This window comes from Dromiciops gliroides, chromosome 1 (genome assembly GCF_019393635.1).
Source record: "Dromiciops gliroides isolate mDroGli1 chromosome 1, mDroGli1.pri, whole genome shotgun sequence".
In the NCBI taxonomy this organism is placed as follows: Eukaryota; Metazoa; Chordata; class Mammalia; order Microbiotheria; family Microbiotheriidae; genus Dromiciops; species Dromiciops gliroides.
The window spans coordinates 138,300,711-138,326,905 of NC_057861.1; the positions used below are offsets into that span (position 1 = coordinate 138,300,711).

Sequence of the window (26,195 nt, forward strand, 5' to 3'; positions counted from 1 at the left end):
TCCCTTTAAATTTTTTTAATTCCAGCAGTAAATTATTTTCTCTTTAATTTAGTATTGGGGCCTTGAATTTTCTGTCATATCCCCAATACCAAAATTACTAGGTGTGGACAGTAAAAGAGGAATGACAGCTTAATGTTCCTTATATTTATTAATTCTGTACCAATGTACAAAACCATGAAGTTGTCAGAAAAAGATTGAACACTTATATAGTGGGAAAAGTACTGAACTTAGAAGCCAGACAACCTTAGGAAGGTCACTGGACCTTTCCTGTACCTCAATTTCCTCATTTGTTAAATGAAGGGGGTAGGAATCTGAAGCCATAACATCTTTTCTAGCCCTAAATCTTATGAGTTTCATGTTAGATATTACATTCAAATAGATGAACATCAAAGTGGAATTACTTAAACCACAATTTGAGATGTGTGTGATGAGAGCTTGGAAGATGATCAGTACAAAGTGTTTATTTGTCTGGTTAACTGTTGAAGCTGTGTCAGTCTCCAAATGGGAAGAGTAAATAGAAAGAGTAGCAAATTATTTAGCACTAATTCTTGAAGAGAAAGGACACCCAGCAAAAAACTAGGAAGAGACATGGTACCTTCCATGACAAAATTTTTGAATTGAATTGAGAGATATGATATAATGGGTCACCAAATCCAAGGTAGGGGAAACTTTTCAAGGACAAAGGTATTAACTATTTTCCCATGAACATGTTATCTATTTCATCTATAGTTCTGTTTACATTAACTGGTTTTTAAAAAATCTTTGAATCCCTAGTACCATTATAACAGTGTTTTGTGTATGTAGTAGGTACTTAATAAATATCATTTGAATGTAGTTCTTTTGACAAATCAGTTAAACATTCAAACATTAATAGAAATAGTTTTAAGTTACAATATGAAATTCTTCTTATCCTAGGGACGCAAGAGGTATGACACCATTTATGTCAGCAGTAAGTGGCCGAGCTTATCCTGCTGCCATCACCATCTTAGAAACAGCACAGAAGATCGCAAAAGGTAAATTTGTTTCATCTTTTAAATGTACCAAGTTATTCATGCATTTCATGCTAAATTTTTTTCTGTACTTAAATAATTTAATGGAACCTATTAAATTGATAATGTATCTTTTAATGGGAAATTTTCTTTTGTGAAATCTTTCATTTCTCCCAACAAATCAGGATGTAAATTTCTAAACGTGTTCTTTTCTTCCCCAATAGAATATATGTTTTTTGCAAGTAGGGATAACTTTATTCTTTCTATTGGTATATGTAGTACCTTGCACATAGTATGCTTGTAATAAATTCTTGTTAAAGTGTAGATTATGGATAGCAATTAAGAAATAGAATTAGATTTGTTTTTCTTTCACCTACCTTTCTGTTCTACACAGAGATATAATAAAGTAATGTAGAATATTCTTGAATTTTTCTAATTACTTAGTAATTAGACTCAGTAGTCTATTCAGCTAGAAGCCTTAGCTTACAAGTTCGATGAAAACTCAGAAATTTTTGCTACACAGCACTTCCTCCTTAAGAGTCATTTCCCACACAATTGACTCATTCATCTCTCTCCTCTTGCCCATCTCCAAGTGTCATGATCTTGTGTCATCAATGTTTATTCCTATTATTGTTTACTGCACATTTTCCCTGGTTAGTTTCATCGGCATTGTGAAGGAGAGTTCTTTGATTCCCTTAGTAGCAATAATACAGAAGTCCTTTTGTACTTATGTATGCTATGCCTCCCCTTGAATATTTTAAACCTGATATCCACTGGTCCTGCCTTTTTTTTAGTTACTTTTTGACCATCTCTTACCTGTTAGCAATGGATATGAAATTAAGACAAAGGAACCCCAATTCCTTTCATCTGCATTATTTCTCCCTTCCCCCATCCTTAAGATAGCATGCTTCCTACAGTGTTTTTTAAAAAATATATTTAACTGATATATTTTGTTTTTATATCACTTATATTTATCAGTTTATCTCTCCCCTCCCAGTTTCTATTCCTTTTAATAATAAAGTAGGAAGGACAGAATACCAGTTAAACGAAATTTATTAAAAAATGAACAAAATTAACATCTAAAAACAATCCAATATTATGTAGTATTCTAATATCAAAATCCATTTTTATAATTATCTTTCAACTCTACCAAGCACAGAAACAGCAGTAGCATTCAAACTCCATCCCAAGTGTCCCTCATCTAATTATTAAACATCTCTATAGCAAAGGAACTTTTCTCAGCATTTTACAGCTTGTCTTGTATCTTTTCTGGTTATCTCCAGTGGTGCTCTGGTATATAAGCTATAATGGTGAGACTTTAAAAGAAAAAAAAAACCCTATAGTTTAATTCCCTCATGCTCCTTCTTCTCTTTCCTCTTACCTCTTAAGTAGAAAGAGGGTTCATTTTCTCAATTTATTATACAAAGAAGCTCTCCTCCTCCAATCAGACCTTTGACTCTAATAGGCTTTTAGCAAGGCAGCTTCTTCAGGACTGTCAGACATAGCTTCCCCTCCCTTTAATTCCAGTACAGCACAATTAGAAGATACGGTCAAATGTATGTTCCTGTCCTCATGGTCATCTTGCCAAGTAAGGATCTGTCCTCTTCCAAAATGTGTTCCCCTTGTGAAGTTTATCCTGTTCTCAGTTTGCCAGGATAACTGGATTATGGGCCATATAAATTTAGAATAACTCCTTTGATTTTCAAAAAGTTCTTCTATTGCTTTCATAAAAGCCAGGCCACTTCACACCAACAGAGGAGCGATCAGTTTCTAGGAAAGAATAGCCATATTTTCCTTTTTTCATCAGTTCTACCTATATTGGTTGTAAGAATTCACCACCATTTTGAGAGCCACAGTGACACCTGAGGCTATGTCTGACACTCAAAACTACAATATACCTACCTACTTTAATATTTGTCAGACTATTCAGAACCTTTAAATTAATTTAATAAATTAATTTAAACATTTAAATCCATGTCACCTCTAAAAGCTGTTTTCTTTCTCTCATTCAGGAATGTGTGGCTGGACATTTGGCACAGTGCAATAGGTTTCTTTCTCTTACCTTGTTCTCTTTTGTGCCTTCTTGGGGATTTGATATTTCTTAGCCAGATGTAGAATAATACTTCCATTGCCATCACACACGTCACTAGACAGACCTCTATCAGTTGTCCATGATGACCATTTCCCCTCCCCAATCAAGTGGAGGATCATTTGTTATATTAACATTTCCCAAAGCTTGATCCTATCTACCCATTTATTATATTTGGCTCCTCTTTCCACTAGAGTATCTGTACCTTGAGATTTTCATCATAACTCAATTACCCAGTGTTCAGAATAAGTCAGAGTCGATTTGTCAGATTGTTTGCTATTGTCTGCTTGATACTTAGAAAAGAATTATCCTCACAGATTATTCGAAATCCCACCTCTCACATCCATCATCCTACCAATTTAGAGGATCATAGATATGTAATTAGAAGAAAATTTAGAGACCATGTAGGTCTACTCAATCATTTTACTGTTCAAGAAACAGGTTTATAGATGTGAGGTAAACTTGTCTAAGTTCAGACATCAGTTCTCAACATCTGTGCAGAATTTATTTATAGAGGTACTTGGTTACATCTCCAGCCTAACTGAAACTGTACTATATGCTAGATAATGAACATGAGAAAACTTACAAATAGAACTACCTCATGGAATGATTCAGTGAGACTAAATATTTGGGCATTCATTATACAATAACACTTTTTTTTTAATCATAAAAGTATTTTATTATTTTCTAGTTACATGTAAAGATAGTTTTCAACATTTGTTTTCATAAGATTTTTAGTTCCAAATTTTTCTCCCTCCCTCCTTTCCCTCCACCCCCCCCAAGACAGAAAGCAATCACATTAAACATATTTCTGCATTAGTCATATTGTGAAAGAAGAATCAGAACAAAACCAGAAAAAACTCAAAAAACAAAAGTAGAAACAGTATGGTTCAATCTGCATTCAGAATCCACAGTTCTTTTTTTCTGGATGCGGAGAACATTTTCCATCATGAGTTCTTTGAAATTGTCTTGGATCATATACATAACACTCAATAGTTATTTGAGACTGGAATTTTTCTAACTTAATAAGAAATGAAATCAGTCCTTTGCTTCTTTATTCTGAATTTTTTTGAACCACTAAGTAGAGGAAATGAGGGTTTGGGGTTTTTTTAGAATACGTTTTTATTCATACTCTTTTTAAAAAATATTACTGGCATTTCTCAATATGTCCCTACCCACTCTTCCTTGAAAGCCCATCCCTTTTGGCAAAGTATGAAAAAAAAAAAGGAAAAATGAGTTCATCAAAACTAACATTTTAACAGTCTGAAATATAGTATCCCACACCCCAGCCATCTTCCACCCTTTCACCCTGGCTTCAAGAAATGGAAAACAGTACCTTCTTTCATCTCTTTTCTTTGAAATAAAACTTGGTTACTTTAATTTCATAGTGAGGTAGGGGATAGGATCAGAAGTAGCAGACTGGCATTTAGAAAGAACTGTACTGGCTTGACTGGTTCTGATTGTTTTGGTTTTCAGTGAGGGACTAAAACACAGAATGCCATTGAGAGAGCTCTGTGCTGTCCTTGCTGTCCTGATTGTTTTTCTTTTCAGTTCTGTAGCATAAAAGGACCCTCTCCTCTGGTAAGGAAAAGCTAAAATATGTAAACCTCTGGAGGGATAAGGATGTCCTGGAGCATCTTGATATCTGCTCTAAGATATGGCCCAGCCCAAGGATAGAGCCTCTGAGGCATTGTGACATTCACAAGACAAAATATTCTGCTGAGGTGTCACAAGAGTGGGGGCCCCAAGAAGTAGGGAAGACTCTTATTCTGTCTTATAAAAAGCCAGCAGTTTCTTTGTTTTGGGGAGGTTAAGGTGGAGAATCTCTTTCTAGCCAGTTGCTCTATTTCAATACACCGATTCTTACTTTTAACTAAATGATGTGTGTGCTAGTTTAATTTTTTAGTTGAGGATATCCAAGAAAATCCCCTAGCTCTCCACCTCTCGTGATGATAGCTCTCAGTTTGACTGCTTTGTCGTTCTTTTTATTTACATTATTGTGTATATAATTTTCCTGGTTCTGCTTTTTTCTGTTTTCAGCAATTCTTTTCATAATTTAACATCCATATAGTACAATTTGTTTAGACATTGCCAATCACTAGGCATCTACTTTGTTTCCAGTCCTTGGCTACTACAGAAAGTGCTATCTTAAGTAGTTTGGTATTTTTGAGGCATGGACACTTAGTAGATAGAGCTCTGGGTCTAAGTTCAAATCACACTAACTGTGTGACCTTGGTCAAATCACTTAACCCTGTTTGTCTCTGCTTCCTCATCTGGAACTGGAGGAGGAAATGTCAAAACATTATAGTATCTTTGCCAAGAAAACCCCAAATGGGGTCACAAAGAATCGGACATAACTAAACAACAACTTAGGAGACCTTTATGTCATTGGTATTTGGAAGTTACTAGTTACCAGTGGAATTGTGTAGTGGTCATTTTAGTAACTTCAAATGATTTCAAATTGTTATCCAAAGGTTGGACAAATTCATGGTACCAGTAATGATGCATTAATGTGCCCATCAGCAGCATTTCTGTATAGCAGTAAGAAAATCCAAGGGGTAGTAATAAAAATAAATATTGTTTAAAATAACTACAAAATGTATGAAATAACGAGAAGTTCAATTTACTAAAAAACAATTTAAATAATTGGAGCAATTCACTGATTATCAGTAGGACAGGCCAGCATAATAAAACAAGGTAACAACTCTACTGAAATTAATTTAAATATTTAGCCACAAATCCCAGTACCAAGGAAACACATTAGAGCTCAGCAGTATTTTAAAAATATACCATTTAGAGAAAGAAAACATAGACTATCAAGAGAGATAATATCTGTATACCATAAGAAATTAAAAATAGTCACGATTTGAGTATTTATTAACTGTCATATCATAAAAGTAGAAGAGAACCAGCAAAAGGAAACTGAGAAGGAGTAGTCAGAAAGGAGGAAAATCAGGAGAGAGAGGTGTCCAGAAAACTTAGAAGAGAATTTCAAGGAAGAGAAGGTGATCAGTGTCAAAGGCTGCAGAAATACTGAGGATAATGAAGATTGAGAAAAGGTCTTTGGATTTGGTAACTAAGAGATCATCAGTAACTTAAGAGAGTGCAGTTTCAGTGGAATAATAAGATTGGAGGCCAGATTGATTATAAGGTCTGAAGAAAATGAGAAAAAATAGAGGCCCCTATTGTAGACCACATCTTTTTCAAGGAATTTAACCAGAAAGGGTCGAAGATACCTAGGATAATAATTATTAAGTTTGAAGTGAGGGACTTTTAAGGCTTGGAGAGGCTTTGGCATGTTTGAAGGCAGGAAGAAAGAAGCCAGGTGACCAGGTGAGAATGAAAACAAGTAACATTGTGGGGATGATGGGGAAGGCAATATGTTTGAGGCGTCAGAAAGGAATGGGATTGTTTGAGCGGGTGCTACCTCGTCATGAGGGGAAGAACAAGTTAGTGGAAGAAGGCATATGAGTGATAGGAAATGTGAGAGAGAGAGAGATCTTGGTGACCTCCGTTTCTTTTGTAAAAGAATGAGGCAAGGCTCTCAGCTGAGAGGACAGGGAAAGAAGTGCCCTGGGAGATTTGAGATGGGATGACAAAGTTTGGAAGAGCCAGCAAGGAGAGTGGATCACAGTGATTTGATAAAGGATTGTCTCGCATCAGGGAGAGCCCATGGTGAACCCAGTCAGCGTACTTGTGTGATTTTTTTTTTCTCCCAACTTTGTTCAGCAGCATGTATGTAAATACACATTGAAGCCAAAACAATAAGAGAATTAGGAATTCAAGAGAGGAAGACAGAGTAGAATTGCATTATTACTTCTTCAGTGAAATCAAGATACGGAAAAGAAGAGAGAACAGCAGTTAGCACAGGGAAGATTGCCTGGGAGAGAATTGAGGGGTCAAGGGATTGGAGATTGTACTGGGGATGAAGAATAGATAGGGTTATTTATGTAAGTAAAGACAGGAAGAAAGGAAAAGCCAATAGAGTATAATATCATAGCATATGATCTCATCATTTTAGAGTTTTTGAATGTGGAAGTAGTATATTTGTGGGTGATTGCAAGATCAAAGGTATGAATAGCATTTTGTGTGATATGGGATAGTATGGCTACAGGTAACCCAAAAAGGGATAGAGAGGACCATAATAGATAAAATGGAATACTTGGATTATATATAATTAAAAAGCTTTTGCATGAAAAAAATTAATGTAGTTCTGATCATTTAAGATAAGATTTTTGTCTTCTTAGATGAACAAATACATGAGAAGTCCCTTGTAACAATGTAAAATAGTTAAGCAAAACTAAATAAAATGACCTCTTCTCTAAGTGGGTGAAGCATTCCACATATGTAGCCTTGTCCCCCAGACTCAATTAAGAAAAAATGTTAATGAACAGAAATGTTTTTTTCCCCACTCCATTGGATATAAAAGGAAAGAAAAAAACAAATTCTTTGTAACGAATATGCTTGGTCAAGCAAATACTCTCATCTTTTCAAATGAATCATTTAGCCTGCCTCTTGCATATTGTTTTTTCATGATGTATCATATACTAATTCAGTTAGTTGGAGTTTTTTTTGTTATTCTTTATTCCTGTGGTTTTAATACACAATGGTGTAATATTTATATTGTTATCTGTTAACTGTCCCATTTGCAGAAAGAATTAAGTGATAAGTGATAGAATCCTTTTATATGAATCATTGTTCTTAATCCTTGTAGCAGAGGTATCTTCAAATGAAAAAGAAGATGATGTATTTATGGGAATGGTTTGTCCATCTGGCACAAATCCTGATGATTCTCCTTTATATGTCTTGTGTTGCAATGATACGTGTAGTTTTACCTGGACTGGAACAGAGCACATTAATCAGGTAAGTAATCGTATTTAGCATGAAATCTAAAATGTTCATTGTAATGTAGGAATAAGATTTTTTAAAATATCCAATTTCAATATCTTTTTCTTCTGCGGTCATAGTTGAAATTCATAAACTGGTTACCAAAGAATCAAATAATTTTCAAGGTTTTTAAAAAAGTATTAATATTTTTCATTAAAGAAGGGGTATTTGTTTTACTTCCGTATTTAAAGGATCCATGATTTTATTTGTATGAATACTTCCTCAACCAATATAGATTGTAACCCTACCAAACCTTAGTGGCCTTTGTGATTTGATTTGCCTCCCTCTGAAGGGAAAAAAAAATGGAAAGAACTTAAAATCATTTGGCCTAATTTCTGGTTATAGGCCTGCAAAAAAATGATTTAAACTAATTTTTATGGCATGTTAGGCAGTACTCTTGACTGAAGGTTATATTAAAATCCGAGTTCATGCAGTATACTGTTCAAGGACTGGTAATTTCAGGTTTACAGAACCTAGGTAATTGGATGTACATCTTTCCATGCAGCAAGCATAGCAACTATCTTAATTAATATTGCATTTATATGTGTGGAATATGAAGAACAATGATTTTCCCCAGTAAATAGATTTGGAGTCTTGAGAACCCAGGCTCAAATCCTGCTTTTGTAATGTGCTTTGTAGAATTTATGGCAAGTTACTGAACCTTCAGGGCACAAGTTTCCTCATCTTTGAGACGATAGGATCTATGACCCTATGATTGAGTTTTACTCATTGTACTTGGGCAGTTGCCAACCCTATGAAAATAAGTAATTGACATTGGCTGTTATAGCCATACAATTTTAAAAAAACATAACTGTTATTTTTGTATTATACATTTTGATTTTAGGATATTTTTGAGTGCCGCACTTGTGGATTACTAGAATCACTTTGCTGTTGTACAGAATGCGCAAGAGTTTGTCATAAAGGTCATGATTACAAGTAAGTATTCATCTAATTATTCTAGAGCCTCTTGCTTTAAATGTTGATACCATCCATAAGTGCTGATTAGATAGAGGTGACAGACATCAGTCACCCTTTCTCCAGGAGTTGTATGTCGTTGCCATATATATATGTGTTTGCTATGCAGGGCGTATAGCTCTATTGTCCCTTTGACTTGTACATCCATTACTTATTGCTGTATATTTGAAAATGGGCTCACAAGTTCCATGGGATTCTTCATTTTCAGTACATACTGATAAAAATGACATTTACTTGAGAAATATTTTCAGAACTTTAGTTTGAAGACTTGTATATGTGGGTTCTTTCTAGACTCAAGCGGACTTCTCCAACAGCTTACTGTGATTGCTGGGAGAAGTGCAAATGTAAAACCCTCATTGCTGGGCAGAAATCTGCACGTCTTGATCTGCTTTATCGGCTGCTCACCACCACCAACCTGGTCACTCTGCCAAACAGTAGGCAAGTATAGAGATCGATGTGCATACAAACAGCTTGGTTTACAGGTACACCCGGAAATAGTAAGAGGTGGTATTAGTAGAAATATTTTTCTCTTTTAGTGTTTTATGTGGTCCCTTGGCTCTCTTGTTCCCTAGGGGAGAACACCTTCTGCTGTTTTTAGTTCAGACTGTGGCCAGGCAGACAGTGGAGCACTGCCAGTATCGGCCACCTAGAATCCGAGAGGACCGCAATCGGAAAACTGCAAATCCTGAGGGTGAGCAAGACACAATTAGTTCAAGAATGAAAAGTAAAACCTCAGGCTCTCATCACTTTGGCTTCTCTTTGTACTTTCTTCCAGACTCAGATATGCCTGATCATGATTTGGAGCCACCAAGATTTGCTCAGCTTGCTTTGGAGAGGGTTTTACAGGACTGGAATGCCTTGAAATCTATGATTATGTTTGGCTCACAAGAGAATAAAGATCCGTATGTACTAATCATTGATTTTGTTTTGGTAATTTGCATTTAAATAGGCTAGCTACTTGAATGTCATGTTTCTGTCATTTTTTTCAAGGCTCAGTGCCAGCAGTAGAATAGGTCACCTTTTGCCTGAAGAGCAAGTGTACCTTAATCAGCAAAGTGGCACAATTCGGTTGGACTGTTTCACACACTGCCTTATAGTGAAGTGCACGGCAGACATTTTGGTGAGTGACTTGAATATTTACTTTGACAGCTTTTATTAGGGATTTATGTTGTCTAAAATATCAACTTTACAAATATATTCCTCTTCACTTTGAAAAATGCTACCAATCCAGGCACTGTCTAGTAAAACATCTAATGTATACCAGGCGTTTGTGCTGGGCCCTGGAAATACATAAAAATGAAACAAAAATGAAACTCTCTGCCCTTAAGGATATTTATAATGCATAAAAACTAAATACGAGGCAATTTTAAGGGGAATGGTGTAGTTAGCCTCTTATAAGGAAGTGTTGCTTGAAATACACTTTGGGATTCTGAGTTGCTTTATTTAAAGTTAAATAGATGCTTCCCCTTTTTGGACTTACTGGCATTCTTCTGAGATAGATATCCTCTTTTCCGAGTTAGTATATGTTTAACTACCTTACAGAGCCTAAAGATGATTGTGACAAGTATATCACTTGTCATTGTGTATAGTATTATAGATGTAAGTGCTGTAGGAAGATTGGACTGAATCTGTACTTCCTCTAGGACATCTCCTGGGAGGTTTTTTGTTTGTTTGTTTGAAAATAATATCTAGTAGTAGTCTATTGTGATTAATTGTTTTGTTATAGACTTTGTTCCCCTATTTGCCATACCCTTCTAAAATTGGCTTTCACCTGCTTTCCCCTTCCCAACCATTCTCTCCCCCCAAAAAACCCTCCCCAAATCTGTTAATTTGGGCGATCCAACTTGAGTTCTATTTAATCAGAGTGCTTTCTTGTCATGTGACTAATGGCCATTTTTCAGAATTCTTTTATGATTGAATTTGACTTGATTTTTATTTGAAGTAATGTTCAAATGAAAACCCTATACTGATTTTTATAGTAGTGCTGAATAAAAATATATGGGAGAAATTCATGGCATTTGAAGACTGGTTCTAATTAAAGCATACTTTGTGTAGCTTTTAGATACACTGCTTGGTACTCTAGTGAAAGAACTACAAAATAAATACACACCTGGTCGCAGAGAAGAAGCTATTGCCGTTACAATGAGGTTTCTGCGTTCAGTGGCAAGAGTTTTTGTTATTCTTAGTGTGGAAATGGCCTCATCTAAAAAGAAAAAGTAAGATTCTGTTTATTTTCTATATTCCTTTGTGGGGGTTTTTTGGCATATAGTTTTTGGCTTGTTGGTTATATTCAAAGGATTATAAAATACTTTACTCTTATTTTTTCAGCAACTTTATTCCACAGCCAATTGGGAAGTGCAAGCGAGTATTTCAAGCATTGTTGCCATATGCTGTGGAAGAACTGTGTAATGTAGCAGAATCTCTGATTATTCCAGTTAGGATGGGGATTGCTCGTCCCACTGCCCCATTTACTCTAGCTAGTACTAGTATAGATGCCATGCAGGGCAGTGAAGAGCTCTTCTCTGTGGAGCCACTACCGCCAAGGCCATCATCAGACCAGTCTAACAGGTAAATTTTACTTTTGGTGCTTATTCTCACAATCACATTAGCTGGGTTCCAGGAGCAGCAGTGTTCTGAATCCCATCTGTTCCCATGAATACTTACGGTCCCCTTGGTTAGATGACTGCTAAGAGGAAGAAAGGTGAAATAACGACCTATATTTGTTAAATAGTTCTGGATAAACTTAGTGGTCTTACTGGAAACATCTTATGCATATCAATCACCTCTTCTATCTCTCTTCATCTTGGATATATGCTGCATGTGGTGACCTGGATAAAACTATAAACCCAGATACTTTAGTTCGATAAAGCAGATAAGTTTTTTAAAAACATGTTTCCCCTTGTTCAGTGTCACAGAGCAGAAAGAACCAAAAGAGATAGAAAAAGCATAATAACTGAATCATGGTCCAAAGATGATCAGTCTTTATGCTTTAAGCCCCTCTTCACTCCAGTTCATCATCCACACAACTGCCAAAATGAAACTCCTCAATCACAGATCTGACCTTGTCACTCCTCTGCTCAGTACACTCTCATGATTCCCTGTTAACCTCCAGAATCAAAGGTAAAGTCTCTGACCTTTAAAGCTCTTAATAACCTGGTCCCATCCTACCTAATAAACATTATTCCTTTTGATATACACTGAGGTCCAAACTAATCTTTTTATTCTTCCTAAAAAGTGGTGCTCTATTGCTCACCTTTATGACTTACAAGATCCTTTGAGGACAGGTACTGTTTTCATTTTGTCTTCTTGGTGATCCCAGACAGTGCTTAATAAATACCTGTTGATTGATTGGTAAGCCTAAATGGGGTTTATTTGTTTAAGTCTTTTAGTGGACTTTTGATTATATAATTCCATGACCATATGTCATCCTGTTGTTCACGGGTGACAACGTTTTGTGAGCATCCTTTGGAGTTTGAAGATGTTAAAAGCTAGTGTTCAGGGCAGCTAGGAGGGCCTGCAATAGGCCTGGAGTCAGGAGTTCCTGAGTTCAAATCTGGCCTCAGACACTTAACACTTACTAGCTGTGTGACCCTGGGCAAGTCACTTAACCCCATTGCCCTGTAAACAAAAAACAAAAAACAAAAAGCTAGTGTTCCAGACATAGGGAGGCAATGTTAATCCTTTCATTTGTAGGTTCCATAGGGCCATTTTATGTAGACCACACTCATTTCACATTTTTATTAAATTGTCAACTTCTCAGTGTTTAAATATTGCCTGACTGTTTATCAGCCACCAGAAAGTTTTAATTAGTTCCATCAAGTTTGTTTGGCTTTCCCCCCACCTTTTCTCTTAAAGCACCCATCTTGTGCTTAGTTTGCCACTTTCTAGTTTTTCACGTTTTGTGATGAAAGCATTGTTGTCCTTAATGGTTTCTAATTATATCAGGCTTTGTTCTCAACATGACTAGGCTTTCTGTTTATGCTTTAAGCCCCTCTTCACTCCAGTTCATCAGGAGATAACATAGGTAAAGTGCTATATAAATCCTACCTATTGTTTCACAAAACAGAAAGAGTTAACAAAACAAAAACAAAAAAAATGAATTTTTTTTTAAACTTTACTCAGTAAAAGAACAAATCTGTGAAAATCCTTAAGTTTAATTTGACAAACATTTATTTAGGATCCAAATTTCAGATAACTATACAGATTCATTTGTAGTAATCACATTTTGTGTAATTGAATGGTAATGGTGCTTAAAACTATTTGGCTCTTTCCTGTACATTAAACAGTAGAGTGTATGCTCTGTTATATCTGAAACATCTCTGGGTTTTGTGGGCTATTTCTATCCCTGAAAATGGATAATAATATTCTATTGGTATCATTCAGTCAATCCAGAACATTCAGGGCCTGTTTGATAGAACGAGTTGAAGTGTAAATATGAAATGAATCTTTGCAATTACTTTCAGTAAACACAGATTATTTTACAGCATTGTTTACTTTGCTTTCCAATTTCAAGACTCTTGTTGAAATTTTGTTAGGAAAAGAAAAATGTCATGCTAAATAGTACAAAGGTAGTAAATAGGTCCAATGGGTATCAATCAATATGCATTTAGTAAGCTTCCATCATGTTAGGGGTGGTTTTACAAATGCAAATCATGAAAAAACCCTTGCTCTCAAGGAGCTTACATTCTTTCAAAGATAACATGTGTGTATCTTTTAAATACTTATAGAACAAATACACAGTATTCAGGGTGGGAAGATACTAAGGATCAAGAACAGTTTTCTAAGGGAAGAAAGGGAAGGGAAAAAAACATTAAATGCCTTCTGTGTGCCAACACTTTAACAAATATTACCTCGTTTGAACCTTGGCAACTATACTTCCAGGTAGATGCTATTATTCTTATTTTACATTTGAGGAAACTACATCCAAGAGATATTAACTGACTTGCCTGGGGTCATACAGTTCATAAGTATCTGGTTTTCCTGACTCCAGGCCTATTGCAGGCCCTCTTCACTGGGTTACCTTTCTCCCTAAGAGAAGGCATTCCTAACCTGGAAAATGATTAGAGGAAAGGCAGTTACGTAGAAAATGGAGGACTGTTTTAGGAACAGAAAAAATACCAGTTGGAGGAAACATTATTGTTAGGGGAGTAATATATAATGAGACTTGAAAAATAAATTTGGGCCTCGTTTTGAAAGATTTAAAAAACAGTGGAGTTTTTAGTTGATCATAGAGGCTATAGGGACCAATTGGAGTTTGAGGAGGTAGAGAAATGATCAAATCTACTAAAGGCAAATCATTTTTTCTGCTGTATGTAGAATGGATTGAAATAGAGAAAACAATTATGATCTAAAGTCACAGCTATGTGAATTGGGAAAGGATGTGATGGGGGAGAGATGTGAAAGTAGAAATGACAAGATTTGACAGCTGATTAGATGTATTAGATGAGAGGTTAAATCCAGAGTTATGAACTTGAGAAATTGGAATGTTGGTGCTTTCAGCAGAAATGGGGGAAATTTTAAAGAGAGGTGCTGAATTTGTGATAAAGGCAGTGAGTTCTGTTTTGACATTCTAAATTTGAGATGTTTTAGCGGCATCCAGTTTGAAATGTCCAGCAGGCAGTTGCTGATGTAGGACTGAATTTCAGGGAAGATCTTGGGCTATGAATATGTAGATCTTTGAGTCATCTTCCAAGAGACAAATCTAGAGAAAAATGAAAAGAAGTGACAGAACAGAGCCTTAGGAAAACATACACAATTAGGGGGCATAATGTAGATGATGATCCAGCAAAGGATGCTGGGGAGTGTTCAGAAAGTAAAAGGAGATCCAGGAGAATGACATGAAAACCCAGGGAGGAGGAAGTAATCCATTTGTTCTCCATCCTCTTCATGAAGATTTTTAAAAGAGAGAGAGAGAGAGAGAGAGAGAGAGAGAGTGTGTGTGTGTGTGTGTGTTTTCCAAATTACCACTAAAATTTGGGATCCAGATTTAGTGCGGTTTTTTTGTACTAAACTTATGATATTATTCTGATATCTTAATTCATTGTGGTGTGGTGATGATCTTAAGATAAGTAAATGATCCATTCACTTTAGTTCCCTCAAAAACTACTATAAAAATAACTTATAAATGTCATGAATGCCACTTTTGTTCTGGTGGTTTTCTGGTAGGCAGTTCACTGCTTGTTCATTAATGGCCTCAGACACTTATTAGCTATGTGGGCAAGTTATTTAAATTTTATTTCCCTCAGTTTCCTCATCTGTAAAATGACCTGCAGAAGGAAATGGCAAACCACTATAATAGTATCTTTGCCAAGAAACCCCAAATGGGTCACAAAGAGTTGGACATGACTGAACAACTCATTAGTGGTGAAGTTGTCTTGTCAGCTCAGAAGATTCTTAAGGGGCAGTGATTTCCATCTGGAATAGAAGTGCTCTCACTGACAAAACTACTGTCAAGTACTACCTTGAGGGTAGCATGAAGGTCAAAAAAAAAAAAACCACCCATAAAGAAAGAGATGTTGGCCACCAGGAAAACAGAAATGATTTCTGAGATTGGCAAATTATTTTATGGCAATTTTGTGGTAACTAAATTATTTTTATCTATTGATAAAAATTTGCATCTTTATATTATCAAAGTTACTTTAACATTTCCCAGATCCATCAACAAGCATATTTATTAAGTCTATCCTAAGCACTATGCTCAGGGTTGGGATACTAATATAAAGAAGGAAATCATACCTTTTATCAAGGGACTTTTTGGGAAGTTATCTTAATTATTTTCCCACCCCAGTTCCTCTACTCTTTCAATTTTGTGTCAGTTTTTAAGACAGTTATACTTATTGGGCTTTTTTTTTTCTTTTGGTGGGGCAATGAGGGTTAAGTGACTTGCCTAGGGTCACACAGCTAGTAAGTGTCAAGTATCCGAGGCTGAATTTGAACTCAGGTACTCCTTCCTGAGTCCAGGGCCAGTGCTTTATCCACTGTGCCACTTAGTTGCCCCTTACTGGGCTATTATTCATGACTTCTTTTAATATATTCCAGACCAAATACTGTGGTCAGATTAGTGTAGGGCATACTATGTCACTATATAGTTTTATTGGCTCCATGGGTTTAAAACATTACCTTTGAAATACCTTTATTGAGATATTTAATATATAATTTATGTCTATTAAATGTTTTATTTCTAGACTTTTAGTGATCTTTCTCTTAAGAGCCAAATAAATTAATAGAATTTCTTAATTATTTGAAATGTAAACTGTTTATATTAGTACTATGTTTAAACTTCTAATTTCTTGCAGTTCCAGTCAATCTCAGTCATCTTATATCATAAGGAATCCTCAACAGAGACGTATTAGTCAATCCCAACCTGTTCGGGGAAGAGATGAAGAGCAAGATGATATCGTTTCAGCAGATGTGGAAGAGGTTGTCTTGTTTTATCAGATTAAGTTGTAAATATTTAATTGGTTTATTAGTATAATAGTATTTCTATTGTCCAGTCACAAATGAATCAGGTACCTTGTTGGCTAATATTTAAACTACACCTTTCTGGTATAACTATCCCATATATTTTTGAATGCCTAGTATCCTTAATTCATAACTGGGTAGAAAATGGTTATTTTCACCTAAAAGTTTTAGGACATCTTTAATATTTGAACCAGTGTATTTTTCTAGAACATGTTGACTGAGGATATAAATACTGGTGAACTTGATTTTAACTCATTCTTGTAAAAGAATATCTTTTACAAGTGGCAGGTTGCACTTTCAGTACCTATTTCAGTACAATTCTAACATAAAATATTTTCATTTGAGTATTAGCAAGGATCATTAGTAGTAATACAGTTTTTGTAGTGGATACTATTATCATTTGTCTAAAAATAAGACTTTGGGTTTAGGTTGAGGTTGTGGAAGGTGTTGCTGGGGAAGAAGATCATCATGATGAGCAAGAAGAACATGGAGAAGAAAATGCTGAAGCGGAAGGTCAGCATGATGAGCATGATGAAGACGGTATGAGGCCAGTTGGGTCTTGTTCTCTAGCAGTTGGTGGGAGTGGGGAGAGGAACTTTGTATTTTATGTTAATAAAATACTCTAAAAATGGAATCATTTTGTTCAAATGGATGGAATCAAGAGTATAAAAATGAATGATCTTAAGAATGAATACCTTGTTTTTAAAAAGCCCATAAATAGTTCTTCCTATAAATTAAAGTAGCATTATGTACATACATATTATCTATATTTGTATACATATATGTATACATATGTACATTTATGCTCAGATCCTTATTTTTGTTCATCTCTAAATTTTTTGATCTTGTAATTTGCCTATCACATTATGATTGATACTATTTATTTCCCATCTTCTTTCACTCTCTTTTTTCCCTTAATGCTTTCTTTTTCTTGTGTCTTCTGGTCTCTAACTTGATTCCATAGAGTGACTGATATTTTTCCTTTAAATTATTTCTAGGGAGTGATATGGAACTGGATTTATTAGCAGCAGCTGAAACAGAAAGTGACAGTGAGAGTAACCACAGCAACCAAGATAATGCTAGTGGGCGAAGAAGTGTTGTGACTGCAGCTACTGCGGGTTCAGAAGCAGGTATGTTGTCTCATCTCAGCTCCTCTTTCCCCTTGCATGCTGAGCATACCTTACTGGTCCCAAAGTATATCAAAACTCCAAAGTGAGATAGATGTCTTTAAAACCCTTTTTTCAAAAGTCTTATTTTGAAAATTATTTCATGAATTGCATTAACATTGATGAAAAATTCTTTTAAGTTCAGAAAAAAGATGTTTTATTCATTTTTATGATCATTCTGGTTTTCATCACTTTTTTATCTCTTACCATATCATGTTATCCATATCATTCATGCAATTTGGAAGCATGTTGGAAGGGGCAGGAATGGCAAATCCAAAAAATTAACTTTCCTATGCACTTAAAAACCTGTTGTACAACCTTGTTGTGTCAACAGCAACTAATTTGAGTCCTTAAATTTTTTCCTTAAAGGACTTAAAGTCATATTGAAAACAAGTAGAAGATACTTATTCTCGTCTTAAGTCACTACTGATTCAGTCTTTAAGAGTTTGGATGACCTCCAGTTGCATAGTGTTTCATGGGGGAGAACCACCAGGCCTCTTGCTCTTTTTTATTTAATTATTTAGTTTTCGTCAAGTGCCCCTGTCATCCCCATCCAGTCCATCCTACCCCCTTCCCAGTTATTTCCTGTCGTTTTTATAAAGACAGACTTTGTTATTATATTAAGGAGAATAGGACATTTTGTAGAGGCAGAAGAGAGCACAGTTGAGGTCTCATCTACATTCTTCAGAATACTTGGATTGTGATAAACATCTAAATTGGATGGTAAATGACTTTAGTGGCACTTGTATATTTAAGGGAGCCATAGAATGGGGGAAATGATCTGACATGGCCTTGGATTGAATAGTGAGTCAGTGAAAAAAGTATAGAGGCTAGAGTACTTGAGACTAAGGTTGTGTAAGATACATCTTGACTTTGATGTTTGGTTTGGGTCCATCTCTCTTGGTTTTATACAGTGTGTGCTAGAGTTAGGGAATTTAATGAATAACACTGCGATAAATACTTAGTCAAACTCTTTATCTGTCTGCATTGTACCAGGGAAGCTTATGAAGCTTATTTTATATTATTTCTTTGTCACCTTTGAAGGTTGCTTAATGGTAGTCATCATCTGTAATATTTAGACACAATTTTTGATGTGTTTAATTATTTTCATTGTTAATTCCATTTTCTCATTCCTTTAAGAAGTAAAGAAGATACCCTATATTCCTTCAAAAGCATCTTGAGGGAAAATTGCCCTCTTTCTTCCCCCTTCATCTTACCTACAAGGAATGGCACACATATTCATATATATCATTTTTCTCTTTCCCTATTATTCGTAATAATAATTCAGATTTATATATCACTTTAGCATTTGCTAAGTGATTTCCTCCCAACAACTCCTCTCATCTTCTGTGGATAAGGAATCAAGGCTTTGGGAGGCTCATGATCTGCCAGTGAGCAGCATGTTGCTCTTAAGTGTGGTCAAGATGGGGCTAGACTAGGGGCAGCTAGATGGTGCAGTGGATAGAGCACCAGCCCTGGAGTCAGGAGTACCTGAGTTCAAATCTGGCCTCAGACACTTAACACTTACTAGCTGTGTGACTCTGGGTAAGTCACTTAAACCCCAATTGCCTCACTAAAAAAAAAAAAAAAAGATGGGGCTGGACTCTAGGTGCATTGTGCTTCACACCATCTCATGTGATTTAGTGTAGTTAATAATTGCTGTTTTAAAATGTGGGTCATAACCGCATCTCAGTCCCAAATGATAGATGTCTAATTATGCGACAGTGACTCATTTATATCATCTATAAAACATGGGCAGTTTTTAAACAAATATAGTCAGTAATATCTCACCAGGAGATGAGTATTACTTTCCACAAGGACAAATGATCTGTGGAAGAAAAGTGTGAAGTGTCTGAGGTCAGGACCTAAATCATATTTTTTTCTACGTGGGTTATTGAGAAGATGACTGTAGGCTGCCCTTGAGTTTTGTATAAACCTGATTTTGGGGGAAAGAACAGTGTAAATTCTGACCAGTATTGAATTGCTTGGTGTAAATTGATGAAAATGCTGTAGTATACAGAAGAAAATGCTAAATCTTTTTTAGCCTCTCTTTTCTCATTCTGTAGGTTATCTAGTATTAGATAAATTATATGTTCTCAATCATACATTGATTTATTTTCAATTTCATTAACTTCTTTTTTTATAATAAATTTTTTAAGCTATTAGCAATTGGTTTCATGGGCCACTGGTCATATTCTGAGTATTCTGCTATATTTGTATCTTTTCTCAGAAGTGAGTAAGCTGTAATAGCAAAATAATTTCATTTACGTCTACCAACAAATCCAGGACAATTTTTTTTTTAATCAATTTAGGTGCCAGCAGTGTACCTGCCTTCTTTTCTGAAGATGACTCTCAGTCCAATGACTCCAGTGATTCAGACAGCAGCAGTAGCCAGAGTGATGACATAGAGCAGGAGACATTTATGCTTGATGAGCCACTGGAAAGAACCACAAATAGTTCTCATGCTAATGGTGCTGCCCAGGCACCCCGCTCTATGCAGTGGGCTGTGCGCAACACCCAAAACCAGAGAACTACCAGCACGGCTCCTTCCAGTACATCAGCACCAGCAGGCAAGTCTAAAGGCTCTATTTTCTAATTAGTGATGGAATAATTTTTTTACTAGAATATTTTTATCTTGGGGGTAAAAATGAAATCTTAAAATAGTTTGTGTTATGACTTGAGTTTTAAAAACAAATACCAAATCCAAAACATGTTTCCATAGGTTATAGCAGTTCTTTGTTCCCAAGAAAGAAATCAGCATTATGATCAGCAGCATCATTGAAAGCTCTGGGACTGGTACAGACAGATTTGTTGTGGGAATTTTAAGATTATATAATAAATGTGTGCAGAACTAGAGAAGTATAATGGTCAAAAAATGGGTAGCTCATTGTGGATTTTTTCTTTCTTTTAGCCAGTTCAGCAGGTTTGATTTATATTGATCCATCCAACTTACGCCGGAGTGGTACCATCAGTACGAGTGCTGCAGCTGCTGCAGCTGCTCTTGAAGCTAGCAATGCCAGCAGCTACTTAACATCTGCAAGCAGTTTAGCAAGGGCGTATAGCATTGTCATCAGACAGATCTCCGACCTGATGGGTCTTATTCCCAAATACAACCACCTTGTATACTCTCAGATCCCAGCAGCTGTGAAACTGACTTATCAAGATGCAGTAAACTTACAGGTATGAATCAACTTAAAATGCACATTATCCTTCTACCATCTACTGTTAATGTGACGTTGTTCATTATAAAATAGCAACAGGCACATTATTTAGTCACCTAAATATGTAAAACAGTTGTCAAGACTATATCGGATTAGCCTTACTGTGCCTTATTTCATTGAATTATCTTGTTTTTAAATAGAATTATGTAGAAGAAAAGCTGATTCCCACGTGGAATTGGATGGTCAGTATTATGGATTCTACAGAAGCCCAGTTGCGTTATGGTTCTGCATTAGCATCTGCTGGCGATCCTGGGCATCCAAACCATCCCCTTCATGCTTCTCAGAATTCAGCCAGGAGAGAAAGAATGACTGCTCGGGAGGAAGCTAGTTTAAGAACACTGGAAGGCAGACGGTACGACGTCTTTTTTTTTTTTTAATAATGTTCTCCCCAGTTTTGAAAGAATGCTTTGTAGACTGGAGTCTGAGAGTATTTTTTAATTCTCCATAAAAATAGTCCATATTTATTTGTGATGAAGAAAACAAGTACCTATGTTTGTTTGTTTTTTAAATTTAGGGGTACAATTATGTTCTAGACCTCCATGGATTTTCCATCTGTACTGGCAGGAATATTTAACCAGCACTAAATGGCCTTCAGTAATAATAGTAATTATAGTGCGGTATAGAGTGAACAATAAGGGATGGGATAACTTATTCAGTGGCTTGAATTAAGTGTTTTATAAACACACTTTTCTAAGCATTTCATGTGCAAAGCATTGTGCAGGTGAATAGAGGTAAAAAGAATATAAACAAACACTTTGCTTTCCATTATAGAACTTAAACTCTAGCCATGGGAATACATATAGCTTTAGTGAAGAAGAGATATTCATAAAATAAAATAGAGGAATGGAAGGGAATATAACCGTTTATAAAGCACCTACTATATGCTGGGTATTATTCTAAGCACTTTTTATAATTCTCTCTTTTTTTCCTTACAACATTCCTGGGAGGTAGATGCTGTTATTGTCCCCATTTTACAGTTGAGGAAACTAAGATAAACAAGAGTTTAAATGACTTGCCCAGGGTCACACATTTGGTAAATATGTGGGTTCAGATTTGAATTTGGGTCTTTCTGACTTAAGGCCCAGCACACTATCCAGTGTCACCAGCTGCGAAAAGAAAGATCATTTCCAATTTGAGAATAGGGTTTCTATTATAGGTGGAATGTTTGTCCTTGAAGGATGGCATAAATACATGAGTCTAAAACATTTTGGATTTTCAAAGGGAAAATGGTTCACTTCGAGCTGTGGTGATTACATGTAGCATGTAAAATACTGGGCCTTAGAATATGAGAACTTTATAGGCAAAAATGGGATAATGGAAGAAGGGCATTATTGGTAAAAGAAATACCATGATTTTGGAAAAGACACACATTTTAAACTGGTCAGAGTGTTTCTTGTTGTTCAGTCCTTTTTCAGTCATGTATGGTTTTTCATCACCTAATTTTGGGTTTTCTTGGCAGAGATTCTAGAGTGGTTTGCCATTTCCTTCATTAAAATGTTGTTCAATCGTTTATATTGTGACTCCATTTAGGATTTCTTGGCCAAAGTACTATAATGGTTTCCCATTTCCTTTTCCAGATCGTTTTTACAATTGAAGAAAACGAAGGCAAAAAGGGTTAGGTTACTTTCCCAGAGTCACACAGCTAGTGTCTGAGGGTGAATTTGAGCTCAGGTCTTCCTGATTCCAGGCCAGGCACTTTATTCCCTGTGCCACCTAGTTGTCCTTTAGAGCTTAGAGAATATTAAAGATGGATATTGGAAGTAAAGTTAAAAAGGTGCATTTGGTCTATGTTGTATAGCAGCTCAAATTCCAGCATAAAGAACTTTGATTCTATTCAGTAGGTAGCAACATTTAAAATTTTTGAAGAGGGTGGTGGCATGGTATAAAGGGGGTACTTTAGAACAGTGGTAGTATATAGGTTGTGCTGGTGTCCAGTAAGATTATATGTGTAAGATTATAGACTACTCCTAGTCTAGATGTGAGAAAAGGGCTAGAACTAGTGGCAGTGGAAGAAGAAAAGATGAAAAAGAACAATTTTGAGAGAGACTGGGAAGAAAGAATCTTGGTTGATGGAGTTATTTGGCAGAATGATGGAAGATCCATTAAAGAAAATAAGGACAATCAAGAGGAAAGGCCTATATGGGGCTAAGTTTAGTTTTAGGAGTTAGAAAAGATTTATTTAGTTTGAGATACAGGCCAGATATCTAAGATCAAAAGTCAGCAGGTGGTTGAAGGTGTTTCTTAGATTTCAGGAGGAAAAAAGTTCTCTCCCTCCTCCCCCAATTTTATTCATACCAATTCCCCATTCTTTTTCCCATTGAGGATTTTTTTTTCTTGGTTCTCTCAACCTATCCTTATGGCCTTTCATATCTTGGTTATCTTCTTATAGACACTTTCTTATTCATCAATGCTCTTCCTAAAAATGTGAGATCCATTACAATAGGCACTTGAAAATTCCTTCACAGCTACATATGGAAGTGTTTATTTAAGTGCTTATTATGGGCTAAGCTTTGGATATAAAAATAGGCAGTATTAGAGAAGAGAAAAGATTCAGATATAATCCATTTCAACAAGCATTTAGTATGTCTACTATGTTTACTGACCTTGGGCATAAAAACAAAACAAAAAATCTTTGCTCTTCAGGGATATTTATATTTTTTTAAATGTTTTAATTTAATTTAAAATGTTTTTAAGTGTTCTACTAATTGGTAAAATTATGATGGCAGAATCACATTACTTATCCATTTTTCTTTGCTAATCTTCTATTGATTTTTATTTTTACATCTTTTATATTCCCAATTTCTATCTCTCCCACCATTGCCAGAGAATAGTCCCTTATCACAAAGAATAAAAATGAGGGAAACAAAACCATTCATCAAAACTACTCGGCAAAAAAGTCTGACTATATTCAGTATTCTAGACTAAAGCTTTTTAAGGTGGGGGTTGCAAAAAATTTGGTAACAGTAAAAACTTATATATACCTATTTTATATACCTATATATCTGGGATCACGTAAAAATTTCTCAGGCAAAAAGAGGTTGCAAGTGGGAAGTTTAAGAAGCCCTGTTCTAGACCTATACTTCCCCCATCTCTGCTGCAAAGAAGCAGGGAGTGGTGCCTTCTTACACATCTATTTTGGAGTTTAACTTGGCCATTATCGTTACACAGATTCAGTTTCAATTGTTGTTTTTTTGTTTGTTTCTACAGGCGTGCCACTTTACTTAGTGCCCGCCAAGGAATGATGTCTGCTAGAGGTGACTTCTTAAATTATGCCCTTTCTTTAATGCGATCTCATAATGATGAGCATTCTGACGTTCTTCCTGTTTTGGATGTGTGCTCACTGAAACACGTAGCATATGTTTTTCAAGCCCTTATTTATTGGATTAAAGCAATGAACCAGCAGACCACCTTGGATACACCTCAACTGGAACGCAAAAGGTAAACTATTCCAGGATTAAAACTTACTTACTTGGAATTACCAAAGAAGACTAAGGAAAAGTTGCATGAGCCAAGGCAGGCTACTCAACAATTCTTGATTTCGTACAGGACCATGTTCCTTTTACCTACCAATTCGATCAACATTATATTCTGTACTGAAGCTTAATGCTTGAGGTAGCTGTATTATTGTTTTGTCTCGATTTAGACTCAATTGTTTATTACTTCTTTCTCACTCAATATTACAAAGCTCATACTCTTTAACATACTTTTTTTCCTTACCTTGGTCTGCATCCTCAATCACAGAGTAGAAGTATTAAGAACCTTGAAAAAGGGCAGCTAGATGGCGCAGTGGATAGAGCACCGGCCCTGGAGTCAGGAGTACCTGAGTTCAAATCCGGCCTCAGACACTTAACTCTTACTAGCTGTGTGACCCTAGGCAAGTCACTTAACCCCATTTGCCTCACTAAAAAACAAAACAAAACAAAAAAAAAGAACCTTGAAAAAGAAGGTTGAGGGGCAGCTAGGTGGCGCAGTGGATAGAGCACTGGCCCTGGAGTCAGGAGGACCTGAGTTTAATTCTGGCCTCAGACACTTAACACTTACTAGCTGTGTGACCCTGGGCAAGTCACTTAACCCCAATTGCCTCACCAAAAAAGAAGAAAAAGAAAAAGAAGGTTGACTCCTATATGCTTAGTAATTCTAAATTAGAATGAACAAAAACAGAGACTTAAAACAGTAAAAAGCAGGAGCCTATTTTAAAATCTTTTGTGATTAAAGGTCTTTGAGTCAAATACCTCTTCATTTCCACATGGAAAGCAAAGTTGACAACTGTTTATTTCTAATTTTGGAATAAAATATTTGTAGGATTTTACTGTATCTTACTATATGTTGTGTATTATAATCCATGCTTTTGGTGGGGGGGCAATGGGGGTTAAGTGACTTGCCCAGGGTCACACAGCTAATAAGTGTTAAGTGTCTGAGGCTGGATTCGAACTCAGGTCCTTCTGAATCCAGGGTTGGTGCTTTATCCATTATACCACCCAGCTGCCCCCTAATCCATGCTTTTGAAAGAGAATGAAAGAGTTGTATTTTCAGTTTCACATAAAATCAAACTTAAACTCTTCTCTGTCCCTGTTAAAAGCAAATCTATTGGGTCCAGTTTAAAATGTAAAGCTTTATTCAGCTAACTGCCATCTTCATGGCAAGTTTTTTTAAAGGCATACTAAGTTCTTTTCTTTGCTTCCAATAGAAAATAATAGAATAAAATAATGGGAAATTTTTTAGGAATGCTTTTTAGCATTCATAGTTGACTAGCACATATCCTCTTTCAAGATTTGTAACTCTAAGAATTCTAGATGGTTGGTTATTTATTTATTTATTTATTTATTTATTTATTTATTTATTTATTTATATTTTAGTGAGGCAATTGGGGTTAAGTGACTTGCCCAGGGTCGCACAACTAGTAAGTGTTAAATGTCTGAGTCCGGATTTGAACTCAGGTACTCCTGAATCCAGGGCCGGTGCACCATCTAGCTGACCCAAGATTTGAAACTCTAAGAATTCAAAATATAAATTGGAACTAAATGATGGGAATAAATAATGGAAATGAATACTTTCACCAGTAATAACTTATGGGAAAATACAATGGTATGGACCCATCTGACACTACAAATTGTTTGCATATAATATATAAGATCCCTAAGGATGAGAAGTATAGTTAAATGTTAACTGTTCAGTTCAATGGATGACCAAAATAGTTCATGCAAACATTTTAAACTTAATGCGGAAAAACAAAAAGATAACCCCTCTACAAAACAAGGGGAAAAAAACCCAACCAACTACCCAAATGCTGTTAATAACTTATGAGGCTAGAATCTTTGCCATTTCCTTGAAATCCATGATTCTTCCACATGGTTAGTGTTTCCTTAAAGTGATATTTCCAACCTTTTATGGTTGCTGTTTACCCACT

General features: G+C 35.8%; 1 protein-coding gene across 6 annotated transcripts in view; it reads left to right on the forward strand.

Moving 5' to 3' along the window:
* UBR5 (ubiquitin protein ligase E3 component n-recognin 5) overlaps positions 1-26,195 on the forward strand; it is a 162,542-nt gene that overhangs the window by 109,289 nt on the left and 27,058 nt on the right. For all 6 annotated transcript variants that reach the window (XM_043981253.1, XM_043981267.1, XM_043981273.1 and 3 more), the window contains 16 exons: positions 916-1,013; positions 7,793-7,941; positions 8,810-8,901; positions 9,232-9,378; positions 9,513-9,631; positions 9,716-9,842; positions 9,931-10,060; positions 10,996-11,156; positions 11,269-11,508; positions 16,236-16,359; positions 16,830-16,941; positions 17,400-17,531; positions 19,880-20,137; positions 20,479-20,747; positions 20,929-21,140; positions 23,996-24,226. In XM_043981253.1, the coding sequence (XP_043837188.1) occupies positions 916-1,013; positions 7,793-7,941; positions 8,810-8,901; positions 9,232-9,378; positions 9,513-9,631; positions 9,716-9,842; positions 9,931-10,060; positions 10,996-11,156; positions 11,269-11,508; positions 16,236-16,359; positions 16,830-16,941; positions 17,400-17,531; positions 19,880-20,137; positions 20,479-20,747; positions 20,929-21,140; positions 23,996-24,226 (2,601 nt within the window). The remainder of the gene's footprint in view (positions 1-915; positions 1,014-7,792; positions 7,942-8,809; positions 8,902-9,231; positions 9,379-9,512; positions 9,632-9,715; positions 9,843-9,930; positions 10,061-10,995; positions 11,157-11,268; positions 11,509-16,235; positions 16,360-16,829; positions 16,942-17,399; positions 17,532-19,879; positions 20,138-20,478; positions 20,748-20,928; positions 21,141-23,995; positions 24,227-26,195) is intronic.